The sequence below is a fragment of the Nymphalis io genome, chromosome 2 (genome assembly GCF_905147045.1).
Source record: "Nymphalis io chromosome 2, ilAglIoxx1.1, whole genome shotgun sequence".
NCBI classification, from domain to species: Eukaryota; Metazoa; Arthropoda; class Insecta; order Lepidoptera; family Nymphalidae; genus Nymphalis; species Nymphalis io.
In genome coordinates, this window is record NC_065889.1 from 11,303,364 (window position 1) to 11,319,875 (window position 16,512).

At 32.7% G+C, this 16,512-nt stretch overlaps 1 protein-coding gene across 1 annotated transcript; it reads right to left on the reverse strand.

Moving 5' to 3' along the window:
• Positions 1-1,784: 1,784 nt before the first annotated feature.
• On the reverse strand, positions 1,785-15,728 carry LOC126773488 (uncharacterized). Its single transcript, XM_050494443.1, has 14 exons — positions 15,615-15,728; positions 15,453-15,509; positions 15,305-15,370; positions 11,322-11,518; positions 10,404-10,464; positions 9,715-9,764; positions 8,878-8,890; positions 8,336-8,385; positions 8,231-8,249; positions 7,341-7,381; positions 6,984-7,005; positions 4,189-4,368; positions 3,532-3,639; positions 1,785-1,828 (listed from the first exon to the last, which is right to left on the reverse strand). The coding sequence occupies exons 2-14, from the start codon at positions 15,486-15,488 to the stop codon at positions 1,805-1,807; spliced, it is 867 nt and encodes a 288-aa protein (XP_050350400.1). The 5' UTR covers positions 15,489-15,509; positions 15,615-15,728; the 3' UTR covers positions 1,785-1,804.
• Between the last annotated feature and the right edge of the window lie 784 nt (positions 15,729-16,512).

Genomic DNA, 16,512 nt, shown 5'->3' on the forward strand with positions numbered 1-16,512 from the left:
ACTTACTAAAACCATCAAATACTTTATTATATATAAAAGAGTGAATGATAAAACCATTTTACTGGTTTTACTTTTAATTAGTGCTCGAAGAAGCTTACTAAGGTTGTCGCACTTTATTAACGGCGTAAACACTAGACAGATTATTCATTAACTAAGCATCATAAAAAAACCTTTGTGTAATTAAAACTTTGAATAGAAAAGTTGAGTGATATTTATATAACGAGATGGCCTAGGAATAACAACACATTAAATCAAATATTACGGGTTCAAATCCTGCTAATCAATTCTGAGTTTACCGTGTATAATATTTATGATTCACCAAGTGTGCGGCGGACGGGTAAATTGAACACCTGATCACCACCGTGCAAAGACATTAACCATTCTTTAAATCGCCAATGTGTCACCAACCTTGGAAACTAAGATGTCATGTCCCTTGTACCTGAAGTTTCACTGGCTCACTCATACTATCAACCTGAACACAAAAATACTAAGTATTGCCACTCAGCACTAGAATATATATATATATAAAAAAGGAGTACTTTTGATTTTTATGCGCGTTTATTGTAATATGATTAGCCGTTGCCTTTTTATCAATGAAATAATATAGCATATTATATCCCACGGCTATTCAAATAGCTATTCTATTGGGAAATCGGATTTTGAATTTGATCCGCAATTACGATTAGACCGCATTTTGTACATTAATAGTTTTCGTTTTTTTTATGTTTGTGTTTAAAACTATGGTTCTGTAACTATTTCGGTGTACAATAAGGCATATTCTATTCTTTTCTATTTTACGACTTGCTGTTTGCCTTTGTCGAAATATTACGAATGAATTTTAACTTATAATCAAACTATCCTACAAATTTTATTATGAAAATAGTTTTACAGCTCTATATCTACTGAATTCAATTTGTTATAGATCAGGGTACAAATAAATTTAATCAAGACAAAAAATGTTATTTTTTTAAATAAGCTCTGATAAGTTTTCTTGAATCGTCATGATATGATTGAATGTAAAACTACCATCATTTTAGAATATTGAATTAGCTATTAAGAGGGAGATGTTATATGTTTATAAACCCGAAGTCCAAGTATCGGGTCTTTTACCATAATCACGTTCATTTTCAGATTAATGAGAACGTTGATGGTATAAATTTGGATGGTCTTAACAACTGTAGACTTTTTTTTTATAGAATAAGAAGGCGGACGATCATATGGGCCACCTGATGGTAAGTGGTCACCAACGCCCATAAACATTGGCATTGTAAGAAATGTTAACCATCGCTTACATCACCAAAGCACCACCAACCTTGGGAACTAAGATGTTATGTCCTTTGTGCCTGTAATTACACTGGCTCACTCACCCTTAAAACCGAAACACAACAATACTAAGTATAGCTGTTTTGCGGTAGAATATCTGATGAGTGGGTGGTACCTACCCAGACGAGCTTTCACAAAGCTCTACCACCAGTAATCTCTAGAATAATAAATAAAGACTTTTCTTTCTTCAATCTTTGAGATGCTTAATGCCTTGATAGTGATGTTATTGTTCAAATATTATCAGAACCGGTGTCTCACCAAAACATTTTTAGCATGCTTTAATTACTAATATTAATAAAACATTGTAGTAATTAATATGGAAAAACAAAAAACCGTCATATTAAAAACCCACGTTGTAAGTGGTAATTCTAATTTTAATCTTAATGATTTTTGATGAAAAATCTTATTAGTATTACTTATTGAAACTTGTAGAAGAACAAAGGATAATGAAACGAATCAAATATATTATTTTCATTTTTATTTACTTTAATGGCTTGTAGTCGTCCTGAAAAATAATAAATTTTAATATTAAAAATTTTAATTTGACTTTTAATAATAGCATATTCTCAATAAGGTAGGTTATTCTATTTTTATTCTTTATTAGTTAAATGATAAAAGCCAAACAAGGGCATATAGTTTTAATTAATATTTTAAATACATAATGTATATTCTGAATACAATTTAATTATTTTTTTTACATAATGATATCTATTTTTACGTTTGCACGTAAAGCCGTTGGTCTGGTGCCTGAACACTTTCCCATCGGGTTATGGGAGTGAGGGAATAGAGTACACGTGTGTTTGCGCACATACATGTGCACTATAAAATGTTCTGTAATAGTACAGTAACAGCCTGTTAATGTCCCATTGCTGGGCTAAAGCCTCCTCTCCCTTTTGAGAAGAAAGAAGGTTTGGAGCTTATTTCACCACGCTGCTCCAGTGCGGGTTGGTAGAATACACATGTAGCATAATTTCAATGAAATCATACACATGCAGGATTCCTCACGACGTTATCCTTCACCGTCAAGCACGAGATCAATTATAAACACAAATTAAACACATGAAAATTCAGTAGTGCTTGCCCGGTTTGAACCCACGATCATCGGTTAAAATTCACGCGTTCTAACCACTAGGCCATCTCAGCTTGTACATATGTTCTGTGCACTTGATTAATCCCTTGAGAATAGTCACCGTGGCCGATATCGGTCAGGAGGACATTATTTATGATAAAACACTTGTAAAGTCGCGGCGAGTATCTAGCTTTAAATATAATCCTTGAAAACTCAAGCTATGGGTATATATATAATTCTTAGCCGGAGGATAGTTGCTCAGAGCAATGATTTGACACTCATCTAAACGCATCGTTTGCATTGCAGAATTAAATTTAAATAAATAAACAATATTGTTACTAAGGTATTACTTGAAATAAATTTTTAGTTAATACTTGCAACAAACAATACTATATTGAGTTAATTTGATACAAAAAACATTTAGAAAATATCAATTGTTCTTAACTAATTTATATAAAGTATGATACGATTAAGATTCGTAGTCAAACCTCTGGGCCATCTCCATAGTTACATTTAATATTTATAAAATTAATAATAAATAACAATAAAATAAATTACACGTTCTGTAATGTTCTTGCGTTAGAAACTTTTTACTCAAATGTTACTTATTTTGTAAAAAAAAGTCTAGCTTTAGAATAGTATTACGTCATATTAGTCAAAAATAAAATAATGTTTGTCTCATCGTTTTGAAATGATATATCAATAAATATCGGTTTATGATGTAAATATTTTTATTTATATATATATTGACTGATACAATCACAGTCAGCGACTGTTTTAAGATAAGATTACTTCGATTCATTTAATTATTATGTTGTTCTAGATATCTATTGTAGTTTTACATTCTTTTTTTACATTCTATTTATCATTATCAAACTCTTAAAATTTCAAATTGATTTATGTCATATCTTTAATATGTAGCATTGGCAGAATATTTTGCGCTCAACTATCGAAGACACATGTCAAAAAAAAAGATTGCTTCAAAATTGATAAGTGATATATTTTGAAACTGAGATGGCAAATTTTTGTCTTCTCAGTTAATTGTAATATTAAACCTGTGATATATAAAAGGAAATTTATTGATTGTTCAACTTACTTTTATCATTGTTATTATTGAACAATAGAAGAACTCTACTAACCTGATTATAGTACCACCATTTTCTACCAAAGAACAACGCAGCTCCTGAAGGACCAGCATTGCTGAATTGCGGCGCGTAAGGATTCACGTTCATATGATCGCCGTCCATCTATAAAAATATAAAGTTGGACGAAATATAAGGAAATAATGTTAAAGTAAAACAATTATGAGCTAATATTTGTTATATGTAAAAAATGCTCGCCTAAGCTGATTCGAATTTATTTATCTTATTAAATTAGCAATTCCTGTATTTAATTGGACCTAGTAATTCAGAAAGCAGCGAAGCGCGGAAAGTACAAATCTAGATATAAGCGTTTTTCTACTGATTTTTACTCTTCGGTTATTTATTAATGTTCTGTTATTTTAATATTTAAAAAAGACAGTCCTTCGAATCGTTGCTTTAAATATTAATAATTAGCTTAAAAACAATGTTTTTTTAAACATTATTAGAACCGTGTGAAGCTCGGTCGCTCAAGTACAATAGTTTCTCAACAACACAGTGAAAATGCACAAAAATTAACGGTTGACTAATGCATTCTCTACCAGCATTATATACATAGTACCTTCTGTATTACCGAAATAAATTCATACTAATTTATTTAAAGATACTCTGTTAAGGTACAAATTTAATAAAATAAAATATTCGTTATATACTTACAAAATGATTCCAAAGCCAGTTTTGTTTGTATTTATCCTTGTGGACTGTATATAGATTGCCTGGATTCCTTTCGAAGTCTGAAGATCTTGATGATGAAACGCTATCGGCACTCGAAGACTCATCACTGCTACGATCTCTGAATTTGCTTTTTTTCTTTTTCCTGTGACTTCTCCTCCTTGCCTGTAATTCCGAAGCTTAATTTATTGTATACTAGTGATGATATGTGATATAATTTACATAAAAACAGAATTATCTGATTGAGTTTCTGTCTGAGTAGTTGTCCTCTATTAACCAGCACACACACAATACACACACACAAAAAAAGCCGAGATGGCCCTGTGGTAAGAACGCGTGAATCTTAACTGATGATCGTGGGTTCAAACCCGGGCAAGCACCACTAAATTTTAATGTGCTTAATTTGTGATTATAATTCGTCTCGTACTTTACGGTGAAGGAAAACATCGTGAGGAAACCTGCATGTGCCTAATTTCCTTGAAATTCTGCCACATGTGTATTCTACCAACCCGCATTGGAGCAGCGTGGTGGAATAAGCTTCAACCCATCTCCTTAAAAAAAAAGAAGAGGAGGCCTTTAGCCCAGCAGTGGGACATTCACAGGCTGTTACGGTATGGTTAACCAGCACACTCTTATTTTTTGATTGATTGACTTTCAACTAAATCGGATGAATAATAAAATAAGCAAGCTAGCTTAACGAAACTTCTCTATTATTAACCGAATATGTATAGATATATATACATATATATATATATATATATATGTATTAAAATTGTGTACAAATTCGGATTATATTCAAATGATTACTTACTATAATTATTTCAACTCTCATACATAATATATCCAAAACAATTTAACATTTCTTTAAAATCAACTTAATTAATTTAGGATAATAATAATATCCTCCAGACCGATTTCAGCCATCGCGGCCAATCTCAACAGAGATTAGCCAACTGCGTAGGATATATTATAGTGCACAAGTGTGTGCGCAAACACAGGTGCACTCTTTATTCCCTAACTCTCATAATCCGATGGGACGGCAATCCGACACGACCGGAAAGAGTTCAGGCACAGGACCAACAACCTTACATGCTTTCCGAGGCACCTTCCGTGCCTCTGTACACACTTCCAACATTCAGACTCCTGGCTGCTACTGAGAATTTTCTGATAGAAAAACCCAATAACTTTTTATTGACCCGACTGGGAATTGAACCCAGAACCTCCCGGTCTGTGGCCTTATATCAAGACACTAGACCAACGAGGCAGTCATTTAATTTAGGATACAGAATATACTAAGAGATATTTAAAAATTATTACTGCAATTAGTCAAATAAAATACTCTTCAATTAATTTAATACAAGATGATACCTATTTTAGTAATGACTACTATACTAATAAATGAGGAAAGGGTTAGGTTAGAGTTACTAAATAAATAAATATAAAACATATACCAAAATGCAGATGCAGCGCGTTTCGGATAAGGTTTCAGTATATATATTAAATAAGTATTAGCGCTATGCAGCTGCTTTCAAATTTAGATTACTTACTACTGCTAATAACGTTGAAAGAGTTTTACTAATAACCGTATAATTTGTTATAATTTATTATACGGTTATTTGTGAAAGTCTTTTAACGTAACTATAACATATTTATATGTGTACACAACCGAGAAATACGTAATTGCTTATAAAATTTGATGAACATTATTATTAACTCGGTATAACATCTTCCATATTCTAAGAAGCTTAGGAATCGGAAGTTTCGAAGATCAAATTCTTGATGCTCTACTTAATAAATGTTCGTTAAGAATTTTTGAATTATGAACGTACTTTGTTTACTTCAAGAAAGTAAAAAAAAAGATTATATAATTATAACTTAAAGTTAAGGTAAAGTATTATAACTGCAACTAAGAATGTCACTGGCCATTCAGTGAAAAAGAAAAAAAAAGAAAAAAGAGGAATGACAGGACGCTTGATGAAAAAAGGAGGACTTTCTTGGAGGGATCTTGGAAGGACGAGGATTGGGAAAGACCGACGCTAGCAGGCACGATATCCTATTCTGCACGTGGAAAATAAAAAGAGTTGCAGTTGCGGTAGCTCGTTCGAGTAATATTAAACAATTTAAGTATTTATTAATATGTTTACTTTGGTGATATTTCATTATTTATATAAAGTTACTACGTAAATTGATTATTACGTAATGGAAGAAAGGAATTACAAGCTTACTATACATTTATTAATATTTAATTTAAATATATATTGTTAAGGCTCAGTATTAGACATAATGGGTTACTTGAGGTTAATAAGTGAGAACGTTAATTTATACTAAGTTTATTTTATTATTATTTTATGCTTAAATACTTTGAAAAGGCTTGATCATTTAGTTTATGTGTAAAGAATGAAAATAAAAATAACTTGTACCAATTAATACAATTGTTTAATTAATAAACCTTCTATATTCCTAATGCATATTTAACAAAAGTTTAAGTTTCGACGTCTCATTTTTTTTTAAATATTATATTAAAACGCCTTTACGTTATTTTCATATTTCGGAAAATACCTTGTAAAATACCGCTTACTTTGTAACCAAATTATTAGTAGTACATTAAGAAAAGATTATTTTGAATGAATCAATATTTGCTACATCCAAATATGAACCGTATACAGTGATATACGAATGATATAATGTACATACTTTGTCTTTGCTAATGATGTAGTAAGCAAAATTATAAAGCGTGACTAAAAGATTATATAGCTATAAATTACATATAAATTACTCACGTCAATTGTACCAGAATCGAAGCTGGAACAAATAAATATATTGCGTGATAATGATGTACTCCTCACTGATTTCGGCCGAACTGAACAGGTGCACTCTCTATTCCCTCACGATGGAACGGTAATCCGACATAAACAGAGAGATCAGACGCAGAAACAACGGCTTTATGAGCTTTCCAAGGCACGGGTACACTTCCAACTTACTACGGGCTGATAGTAAAAATCTTCGATAAAAAACCCAATTTTTATCAGCCCGACCTCTTTGAAACTACGACCTCGGGTCACCGACCGCATATGTTGGTTGGTCCCTAATGCTGCCTAGTTGGTCTTGTAGCTAGATACAGTTCGTACAATACTTACTCATCTAATATTTCACTGCCATTATTGTCGATCTCCGATACCTGTAAAAAATAAATAATGTTATGATCAAAGCACTTTCATTGATTAGGTATTTGTAGTAAAATATGAAAAAATAACATGTTAAAAAATATTTGTTTTCACATAATTACACTGGGAAGTAAGTAATAAGTGTCAGTATAAGTACTATTGAGGCAAATCAATCTTGTGGTAGAAGAATGATAAGGCTATATGAGAATTACAAGAATCTTAAACTAAATTTTTCACATAACGATAATTTTTGCTTTAGCATGCAAGAACGGTCTACTGAAAGTATATGTAGTTAGATATAGTAAGAGCCTGTAAGTATCCACTGCTATGCTAAAGCATCTTCCTTTGAGGAGAAGTTTTGAAACTTATTCCAACATTTATTACTCCAATGACAACATTTATTATTCCAATCTCTCTCTCTCTGTGGATACACATGTTGCAGATTTACATCTGACACATATAGGTTTCTTCACGATATTTTCCATCACCATTAGGTAAGAAATGAATAAGCACCAATTAAGCACATGAATTTTGAGTGGTGTTTGCCTGGCCTTGAACCCACAGTCATCGGTTAAGATTTACGCGTTCTACCCACTTGTCCATCACAGCTTTGTAAACACACTTTAAGACAAAAACATATAATGTACACAATAAAATAGTTTACAACCCACATAAGCCATTTACTACAATTTCCAGTCGCTTGGACTTTTTATATAATTTTCACTTATCAGCTTAACATCTAAATCTAATTTACAAAAATGCCTCACTAAAACTAAAATCATGTTGTATATATTTTATAGATTTACAATAAACACGTTGTTACTTTTCGAATGTGTATAATATGTATAGTATTTTCAACTTACCACTTCATCACCTAATATTCTGTTTAAAAAAACATATTAAGCAAATTTCTTATCATAATAAGTTAGCAAAATGAATTGAAAGGAAATATGCCTTAATAAACTCACCGAAGTTTGTCTTCTCGCTTAAATTTTGTTGGATCGATTTCTATAACCAACTGGAAATATAAAACCCTAAACTTCGAATGTCAACTTTAATTTTGCAATAAAAAATATTGTGTCGTGTCTCTTTCCGTAACAGCCTGTGAATGCCCCACTCCTGGGCTAAAGGCATCCTCTCCTCTTTTTGAGGAGAAGGTTTTGGAGCTTATTCCACCACGCTGCTCCAATGCGGGTTGGTAGAATACACATGTGGCAGAATTTGAGTGAAATTAGACACATGCAGGTTTCCTCACGATGTTTTCTTTCGCCGTAAAGCACGAGATGAATGATAATCACAAATTAAGCACATGAAAATTCAGTGATGCTTGCCAGGGTTTGAACCCACGGTCATCGGTTAAGATTCACGCGTTCTTACCGCTGGTCGATCTCACGTGTCTCATTAATATTATTATTTATTATTTAAAAGTTAAATATAATGTTAGGATCATTTACACACACAATCACAACTGTAAGCTTATTAAATAATAAATGGTTTTTTAACAACTTACCACAGACGAACTCCTAAAAAAACAATTATAGATGAGACAAACATTTCCTTCTAAAATGGAATCCCCCCTCGCCTCGTGGGCATTTTTGGACCGCTCTTTAAGCTCCGCCAGATCAATGGTGGGACGAAGGTGCTTTCATAAAGCAAAGTAGAAAGAAGTAACCATCGCAAGTCCCACTGCAATTACAAGATAGATGTTGATTTGCGAAGGGGAAAAAATAGTTTAGATATCTTTCGACGCGAAGGGCGGCCATTTTGAATATTTCTAAGGTAATTAAAATACATAGATTAAATATTGCTTACACGATTATCATATAATTTCAGAGGATTATGACTGGACTTAAATCGGAACGTCGAGGAAATCATTATTAGTGTATATTATATGAGCAAACGAACTTACAAGGTGAGGTTCGATCGATATTATATGAGTACGCTTCATTCGAGATATATCAACACCCGCCCAACCCAAATCTCAAGAAGAAAATTTTGAGTGAATTTATAATTATCTCTAAAGAATGACAAGCTCAAGAATACCATGCTATGTTGATGGAAGGGGAAAAAGTCAAATTAGTCACTTTTATCCCTAAAAACCGTGCGAAGTTGCCAACACAATAAAAGGACTACAGTGTATATTTATATTAAAGAATGAAGCGTACGAAATATAATCATATTATGAATGTGAAATTGTGTTTTTTTTTATTGTTTAACAAGCAACAATGATATTCATACAAATTGCTGAAGAGTGAAGACTGCCATTTATTCCAGAAATATCTATTGCTGCGATAATGCGATCAAAATGTAGTACTTAGTAAATAAAAAAAAATCTTATATGACAAACCTTTTATCGTATTTTTGCTGGATTTTTAGTATTGCTCGTAACAATGCTACCTACAAATAATAGTATAGTATAAGGTCAGATGTATATTGAAAGTGACTTATAGAGACATAAATTAAATAATAAGAAAATATTTCATTAGTGGCAGAATGTTGTAATACCACTTATTACACTCACTCACTAACATAATTATCATAAGCCACTGGAAAAAAAACAACGACTTTTAAGTCGATATTTTTTTATATAAATATCGATGTAGATCGATGATGAAATGTAAATACTAATTATATCTGGTTCCGTTTTGTTTACAATGAATTAATAAAAAAGTATACAAAACTATAAAACTATTTGACGACGACATAATTTGAACCAAATCTGGCACGCTTTCTTGTGCAACGTATTACATTGACATGTATTAGTTAAACAATACTGTGTCTTCTTTCGAATGGCAAATCAATAATGACAGAAAGAGCGAAATCAGGGCGTATATATTTTACTATTAAATAAAATGTATATTTAAGCATAATATGCTTTAATTGTAATTATTATAATGAGTTGTTTCGACGTCTCACTTCATGGTGATCAGGATCGTAGTCTCCCCAAAACAGTCGAGGATTTCGCAATAACTTCCGGTGAAACCGGAATAACAGATAATGATAATAAAATATCACTTGAAGGCACATCGCACTTACCAGTAAATCGTTGGACTTTCGAAAGCCAGTATACGACACGCGTTCGTTAGTTTTTCCAAATCTAAGAAATATTTTTTTTAAGTATATAATATACTTTTTTCCACCGCCACTCAGTACTCCCTTTTATCTGTATAGCGCGTGTACTATATACATCGTTGCTGTATATTTTAATAGTAATGAAAATATTAAATTTTTAAACATATTTTTATTTATTTTACTCCATTTGTTTTCGTTAATTATAAAAAAATATTTTTAATAAGCATGAATTTGATGCTTCCAACAGTTTTGCGTCTGGCGACGGCTTTTTCTTTTGATATAAACATTGCCTTGTGCTAATAGCGGGGAGACAATCACCAAGCTTCCTTTATCGACGCTTATAAAAACTTACTTATAAACTATCTTATAAACTATCAATAGTCTAGCAACGACTAATTAAGATAAACGTCAGGCTACTATTGTTTCTCCAATATTTTTAAAAGTTATAGTATAATTTATATTATTTCCAATGAAAATCATTGTTTAATTCCTAAGTTGTTTTACCAGATTGTTAAAAAAATTATTAAGCTACATCCGAATCAGAGGCCGCTAAGGATCGAGGCACGCAAAGCAAACGTGCTTCAACTCAAAGTGTGCCTCGACTCGCACATGTCGGCCTCTGTCGGTTTTTTGACAGAGCTCAGAGGTCCAGCGCGTGCCTCACGTAGTTCGGACGTGTGTAATTTGTATCGTGTAGATTTGTAGAACAAAACAGTGTAAAATGAATTCATTATTTCTTGTCTAACTTCTAAAGTAATTTTTGCGATACAAAATTACATCCTAACTAATACTGTTATTTATAAATATTTTTGATCAAATCATGATTTTAAAAAACCGGCATTATAAATAACATTGAGTAAACATTATAAAAAAAATTCTTACGTTATTCCAAGATTTTTCAAATTCCCGTAAACAGCAGTTCCACTAACGTCTCTTTGTGGGTACTTCGCAGCTGATTTCAGCATATCTAAATTTGGTTGCAATAACGTATGCCCTGGTTTTAAGGGCTCGGCTCGTGGAAGATCTTCTATAGACTGGGGTATATCTGATTGATCATTATCAATACGCCTGTTATGTCTCTGAAAGTATACATAATAAGTTGAATGTAACGAATATATTTTGAAATGAGAATAGTCGATAACGATCCATGATCAAAATTCAAATTTAATGTTCTGGCTTTATTTGGAATCTATGCTGGAATATGTGTCAGTCCTCCCAAACATTGGTTATTTATTTAACCATTTACTTAACCACAGTAACAACCTGTGAATGTCCCATTGCTTATCTAAGGCCTCCTCTATTTTTTGAGAAGAAGGTTTGGAGCTTATTCTACCACGTTGCTCAAATGCGGGTTGGTGAAAACACATGTGGCAGAATGTCAGTCAAATTAGAAACATACTATACATAGGTTTCCTCACGATGTTTTATTTCACCGTCAAGCGTGAGATGGGAGATTAACACAAATTTAGCACATGAAAATCAGTGGTGCTTGCCCGGGCTTGAACCCATGATCATCGGTTAAGATTTCCGCGTTCTAACCACTGCTTAACTAATGACTTTTATTAAAGTTATGTTTGTGTATTTCTTGATACTTATACTTACAATTTTGTATTTTTAGTTATATAATAATGTATCATCAAAATTTTTTTGTAGTATTATTTACTACGTTGACGTTGACAAAGGCAAAAATCGCAGTTATAGATTGAAGCAAGCATTTATTAGTTTTAATTATATGAATTGTTTTTATAAACGCTTGTTTGCAAAAAGTTATTTATAGAATACAAATAATGATTTTATGGATGTTAGCACATCTTGGGAATAAAAGATCGACTCCTGGCTATTTTTTTTACACGGATGTATTTAGCGAATCATTATATGAAAGAACAACTGTTTCTTTCGCCGTTTCTTCACAAAGCTGGGTGTTTCTTTGCCGAACCGGTACCGTACCGTAACAGCCTGGGCTAAAGGCCTCCTCTCCCTTTTGTTTTTTATTTTTGAGGAGAAGGTTTGGAGCTTATTCCAGTGTTGGTTGGTGGAATACACATGTGGCAGAATTTCAGTGAAATTAGACACACGTAGGTTTCCTCACGATGATGAAGATTTTCCTTCGCCGTAAAGCACGAGATGAATTATAAACACAAATTAAGCACATAAAAATTTAGTAGTGCTTGCCCGGGTTTGAACCCACGATCATCGGTTAAGATTCACGCGTTCTTACTATTGGGCCATCTCGGCTCACCGAACCGGTAGTACTTTCTAATTTGTCTATCAATATGTAAGTGTAATGTTTCCATTTGATTTGATTAATTTAAAGGAGAACGTTATACAGAAACCTGCATGTGTCGTATGAAAATCTGTCACATGTGTGAACTCAACTTACATTGGTCCAGCGTGATGGAATAAACTATAAACTTTCTAAAAAGAAAAGCCTTAAGCCAGCAGTGAGACAAGTTTATTCACTGTGTATTTTATAAGACATATAGTGGTGTTCACAGTGACATTTGTAAAGCTTACTTATATAAATTTATAGTCTCATAGAAGTGAAGTTAGTGTCTTTTTGTTGTGAAACATTGAATACAAGTATTAAAGGGACGGTTGTTGCTTATACGTAAGGTATTCTATAATAATCAAACAAAAGTTATGAGTGCCTCAAGGAATGCAAGATACTACGATATCGATATATTCCTTTACTGGAGGTAGGGCTTGGGTGCAAGCTCGTCTGGGTAGGTACCACCCACTTATCAGATATTCTAAAGCAAAACAGCAGTACTCGGTAATGTTGTGTTCTGGTTTGCAGGGTGGGTGAGCCAGTGTAATTACAGGCATCTTGCTTCCCAAGGGTGCTGGCGCATTGGCGATGTAAGCAATGTTAACATTCCTTATAAAGCCAATGTTTAGGGGCGTTGGCGATTCCTTACCATCAGGTGGCCCATATGCTCGTTCGCCTACCTGTACTATAAATGTAATAAATAAAATTACCGATTTAACCAAATAACCACAAAGTTTATTACAAACACAAACATTAGTTTCAGCTTTTAAATATATCATTGTGCTCACTCGCGCGGTTTCCAATTTCTAAGTCAGTTAACGAATTTTCTAGTTTCAAACAATTCATCCCAACGAAAGGATTTAGAATACACTATACATGGATATTCACTTTGTGAGTTACCCTTTCAGTGACATGAGTTTGTCTATAATTAGTCAAGGCTTATAAGAAACGTAGCACTGATTTATGGAATAACTTTGACCAAGTTGAAATCATTATATACTGTATCAAAGTGTCCTATTGTGGAATCTGCTAAAGTTTTTTTTGACTGCCTCTTTTGTCTAATGGTTAGATATAAGACCGCAGTTTCCGTGGTCCTGGGTTGAAATCCCAGGTCGAGCCAATAAAAATTATAAGGTTTTTCTATCGAAAATTTGCAGTAGCAGCCTGGAGTATAGAAGTTGGAAGTGCCTCGTTCATTCCCGTGCCTCGAAAAACACGAAAAGTTGGTCCTACACCTGACTCTTTTTGGTCGTGTTGTATTTTCGTGTGTTATTGCCGTCCATCGGATTATGAGAGCGACGGAGTACAATGCATTTATGTTTGCCCACACATTTGTGCACTATAATATGTCCTGTGCAATGGCTCTAACCTTTTGGTCGGTAGTCTGACCATTTGGTTGGGAAGACATCATAGTTTTTTTTTTAAAAAATAAAGCTTGAAGTTAAAATTGAAATACATTCTTTCTACTTGAGTGTATTTGCTTATGTTTGTGTAATAAACATAAATTACTTTTAGAATACATATTTTATGAGCAATTCACTGTAAGATCTTTTTAATGGGCCAATGTGAATTATTCAGGAAAAAAATAATAATTTCAATGTTTATGTATTGAAAGACATTTAATAAACTAAGTCTCCTGTTTAGCTTAAGGACTTAGTTTCCATCATGATGTACCTTAACCGCCGAGTAGGGATTAATTATAACCACTTTATACTATAGTATACAGACTATAAGCTAATGGGAATTATAGCTTATTTATTTTGCACAATATATTGCATTTTCTACCAGGCAACCTTAGGAAGCGTAGAATACAATTTACTCATCCACGTACATTGTACATACATATATACCAAATTATAACTACGTGACATATGAAATGAAATTTAGAGGATAATAAATTCTTAGCTCGTCGTTTAACCGCTTCACAGGCTTTATCTACTACGGCTACGATTCTGGTTATTCTAAAAGCATATAATTTGTCAAAGGAATAGTTAATAATTCCTACATCTAACATTGAAGCTGATATAGTCGGTTTAAGAATTTCTCGTTAAACATGCTAATGTTTAAAAGAAGCATAATAATAAGATTTATATCTGCAAAGGATTTAATATGACTGGGAGTCAGACATTTCATTCAATACATAAACGTTTGTATGGTTTCAGTGTATCAAATATAATGTTATTCCAACCTCAAACAGTGATAGTATAAATATTTTTAAAGATTTATTAAAATTCATAACATGAAATTAGAAGTTATTTTTTATGATATACATACAGGTAGATGGAGAAGCAAATGGCCTTCCACGAGGTATGTGGTCACCACCGCCCATAAATAATCATGATGTAAGAAATATTAACTATTTCTTACGTCGCCAATGCGCTACCAATCTAAGGAACTAAGATGTTATGCCTTTGCGACTGAAGTTAAGTGTGGGTTAATCACTTTTCAAACCGGAACACAATAAGTATCACTGTAAAGCGATAGTAATATCAGATGAGTGGGTGGTACTTACCCAGACGGGCTTGGATAAAGCCCTACCTCCTAGTGAATTATTTAATTATTCTATACGAAATATTAATAATGATTAAACCCTTACTCTTAATGCTTCAAGGAGATATTTCAATTCATTTTTTGATAAATCTTCTGCTAAAGTCACATTGATCTATAAAACATAAGTAATGATAGATCATGTTATTTTTATACGTTAATTAAAAACATCAGTCAAGTACATAAGTCAAACATACCCAGGAAATGAGCAAAATAAATAATCCCAAATACATTTTTTGCTTCACCAACTATAACTACAAAATAAAAAATAGCAATTTCTTATTATAACTTACTTGAACATTCATCGTAATTGAATCTATCGTCGTAATTATAAATATTATAAAAAATACTGACTTTACCTGAGATGATTAAAGGCATTTTTTTATTGCCATTCCACTTAATGGCAAGTGCTCATCATCCCCATAGACGTTAGCGCAGTAAATAATACTAAACATTCCTTACATCATGCCCCACCAATCTTGGAAACTAAAGTGTTATGACCCTAGTGACACTCTCCTCACCTTTCAAACTGGATTACAACAATACTAAGTATTACTGTTATGCGGGTTGTTCTGTCAAACATTTATTAGTCCGGAGTCAGGAAGTCAAATACTTTATCTTTTATAATCGTACATACAAAAAATCTGATCAAATATTAATAGAAAGTTTTGCAAACAGTTAACACTACAGAACTAAATCTATATCATGCGATTCCAATTTCAACTCCCACACAATAGAATCTATTGTAGCGTGCACATTTACTATTTGTTATACAACTCGAGTTCAATTCGGTTTCTACTCAAAGTTAAATATTGAATGCAAACCGTGAAATAGAATAGTACGAGTTAATCGTACGTTTCTATCTTTCAACGCAGACTTTATTAGAATTCGGAAAAACATATTTAACAAATAAAATGGTATAACTATGCCACTAAGGAACTACATTAATTAAAAATAATTTCATAACTGTAAATGTTATTTACAGGACAATAATATACTGGTTCTATTAACTAAATAAACATCTTTATTTCAATCAATCTGTCAATCTTTATCCTATCGCAAACCACTGCTGAACATATGAATCTCTGAGATGCGTCAAAACTTCGCTAGGGCTAGGGGATATTCTCCCGGGAACCCTTTGGGAACATCATGAGGAAATATCGTGTGTCGGATGAAAAACTGGACCACCGACCTATTCTATAGAAGGATGATAGAATGAACTCCTTCTCATCAAAAGGTCTTAGTCACCAGTGGGTC

Bases quoted from the DNA above. Each gene is read 5' to 3' on its own strand.
- LOC126773488 (XM_050494443.1), bottom strand. From the start codon at position 15,488: ATGTATTTGGGATTATTTATTTTGCTCATTTCCTGG. The intron at 15,371-15,452 runs GTATGTTTGACT...TATGTTTTATAG, and splicing joins TTATTTTGCTCATTTCCTGG to ATCAATGTGACTTTAGCAGA. The intron at 1,829-3,531 runs GTTAGTAGAGTT...ATTATTTTTCAG, and splicing joins AATGGTGGTACTATAATCAG to GACGACTACAAGCCATTAAA.